Raw genomic sequence first — 3,028 nt, forward strand, 5'->3', positions numbered from 1 at the left:
CTGTCCATCATCGTATAAAGCCCGCCCTGACAATTTGATTGGATCACCAGAGAGTAGGCGATCATACTCGCGCTACTATGGAGCAATGCCAGACCGAACTTCCCGACCTCAAACCTTGTGGGAGGGACTAAGTTCGGAATGGCACCCAGGCTACTGTCATACATGACTTAAACAGGATGTAGAGGCTGCAATCTAGCTCTGATCACCGATCAGTACCGTAGGAGAGTTTTAATTAAAATGTTGCTTTCCAGGCAAGATGTTCTTACGTTCCAATATAAGTTAGTAATGGCGTTGTTGCTTGCAGACATGTTTGCTTCCAGCTCATCAGTCCTTTGAGATAAAAGTTCGCTACATAAGAGCTGCTTCAAAAACAGTGTTTCCATCTCCCGTTTTGCAAATTAACATTTTGCAATGCCACAAACCACCTCAAGCAAATGTAAAAACATTTTTTGGAAATTGAGGGTGGTTTTCGAATTTTGCCAATTCCAACTAGCTCTTCAGATGTGCTACTTTAGGTAGCGTCAGTATTTTATGCTAGATCTGAGGATTCCAGAGCTTCAAATGTTTTTTTTTGGTTCGCTTAATTTTAGCTCGTATCTATTTAAATCCAGCAATTAACTTTTGCCCTGTCTTTTGTTTAATTTGGTTCTCATATAAAAACAAACAAAAAACAATACCTTTGTGCCCCTGCTAAATTTGGTCAAGAACTGCCACTGTAGATTCTGTGAAAAGACTTGAGAGTCAGGCGGTCATGAATGGTTCACGATGGAATAGGTCTTAAGAGGTTTTAAAATGACCCAATTAAAGTCTCAAACAAAACTCAATTCTATGTTTCAGGATCCAGTCTGAGCATTAGATCTTCTGTAAAGAAGAAAATGAGCATTTATAGAATTAAAGATATCAGCAGGAATAAAAGTCTTAGGAAAACACTATAAAAATTACATAATATCTTTAAACTCTTTAAAAGCATGTTTAAATTTTTGTGCTTCTCCCATTGGTGGCCTTTCCTTCCTCTTTGTGTGAAGCTGTGTTTGTACTGCAAATTAGCATATGTAAATAAGAATATTCTTTAGTTTGACTTCTTGTTTTTTTCCCCTTTCAGGTCCTGCAGAGGTTCCCATGATGTCCCCAAATGGATCAATCCCCCCAATACACGTCCCCCCTGGTTATATCTCACAGGTAAGCTATTTCTCATGTTTTTTCCTCATTGGAAACAATTTAAATTTAGATTTTACTGTAAAATAGATTCCAGCTCACATTTGATTAAGCCTCTGACTTATAGGACAGGTTTAGATCATGTTTAACAAAAATGCAACTCAAATGAACGGATTCTATGGGGCAGAAGGTGGGCTTTTCCTCCATAGTGTTTACAAATGTCACCAGGACAGCTCCACTTTTCATGCCTTTTGTGATTTTATCAACCAACACTTAAAATAAAACTCATTGGTTTTTATTCTTCATGATGTTTTTAAATCTTCAGTATCATTAAATCTTCAGTCCATGAAACTCTGCTTTGGAAAGCCACACTTGATAACTAATTGAATTAGATAACACCACCTGATATTATCCTGGGAAATATCACTGAAGTGCAGCTGTGTTTTTGCACTCTATGTGCAACTTTAAAGGTTTTAATTCCCTTCCTGAACATTGTTTCCTAGCTAGTCTTTGGAGTACGTTGGGTTGTATCTTTTAGATGTTTTTCCTTTTTTGACACATGTTTCGAATTAATGGATGATTAACAGATTCTGCAGAACTTCACTCATTTATATTTTTTAGTTATGTGTTAGGGAGCACAGGCACACTCGAGAGGGGAACTAATTTCTTTTCCTTGCCTCTAGTTCAAGTGTTCGTAAAGCCCTTTATCTAGAATACAGGCTAGTTGTTAAAATTTTCCATCACTACATTTTATCTGTTGTAGAAATGTCAGATAATGCCTCTTGCTTCTGGTGCCACTTTTTCAACACTACTTTCAGGAAGAATGATCACAATGTCTCCAATGCCATATGAAATAAAATAAGTATCTGTAATGCCTTGGTGTTATTGTTAAACTGAAATCTATCTGAGTGACTTAGAGATAGGGAAATGACTGGGCTTTTGACTTGACATTTTCCTCAGAAAACAGTGTGATGAGCAGCCCGCGTCATCTCCTATTTACAGTCAGCTGGCTCATTTCGCTGGTTTTCCAACATGTCTGGCTTTGTAATTCACAGATCTCATTCCCTGTTCACAGCATGAACTTCTTCTCAGCCTGTTAACAATAAATGGCACCAAAGAGTGTGGTGCAACCTGGGATGATGATGAGACCAAGGCTCTCACTGAAATTTTAGGCACATAAGTTCCTGAATGTTTCCACTTTTGTTTGCATAATTCCCACCTTTAGAGCTGTAGTATTGTGGACCGCTGATAGGAGGCAAGAAACCGGGCTAGCGTGATGTGTAAATGGTCATAAGAACCGGGCTCGGCACGGTTAACTGATCCAACATGAGTCCAAACTCGGCATGGATTGGGTTCAGAGTAGGGCTGAGCGATAAAGAAAAAAAGCTTATCGATAAAAAAAAATGCATATTGATCGATATCGATAATTATTGAAAAGATTTGAAACCATATTTTATGTGCAGCTCTGCCTGGACTTTTTATAATATTGCTAAATGATTTAATTTTAATAAAGGACACACACAAAGACTTCCAATTAAATATTTATTTAACGACCTTTTTTAAGCAAAGCCCCCCACCCCCCCACCGCCGCCCCCATTCTTCTAAGCTGAGTTTCCTGCTTTAACCTGAGTTATTACTTTGAAGTTGCTGGCCCCTCAGCATTTTTCTCTCAATTGTTAGAACTACTTGGAAAACTGCCCAGAACTGAATATATATATATTTTCCCGAAATTCCCGAAGATTCCTCGGAGGCGATGCAGAGCCGCGCCGGGGCCCACACAGCTCGTACTCCTGCGGCTGTGAGCGGCTGAGATGATAAAAAAAAGTTGGTTGAGTTATCAGACTTCGTTTTCACAGGTTCCCTACACATTTTA

General features: G+C 38.8%; 1 protein-coding gene across 2 annotated transcripts in view; it reads left to right on the forward strand.

Annotated features, from left to right (window-relative positions):
- The window catches only part of fndc3b (fibronectin type III domain containing 3B), a 122,315-nt gene that overhangs the window by 55,594 nt on the left and 63,693 nt on the right, over nt 1-3,028 (forward strand). For both annotated transcript variants that reach the window (XM_015375275.1, XM_015375276.1), the window contains exon 4: nt 1,103-1,179. In XM_015375275.1, coding sequence (XP_015230761.1) covers nt 1,103-1,179 — 77 coding nt within the window. The remainder of the gene's footprint in view (nt 1-1,102; nt 1,180-3,028) is intronic.

The sequence above is a fragment of the Cyprinodon variegatus genome, unplaced genomic scaffold (assembly GCF_000732505.1).
Source record: "Cyprinodon variegatus isolate N-32 unplaced genomic scaffold, C_variegatus-1.0 Scaffold116, whole genome shotgun sequence".
NCBI lineage: Eukaryota > Metazoa > Chordata > Actinopteri > Cyprinodontiformes > Cyprinodontidae > Cyprinodon > Cyprinodon variegatus.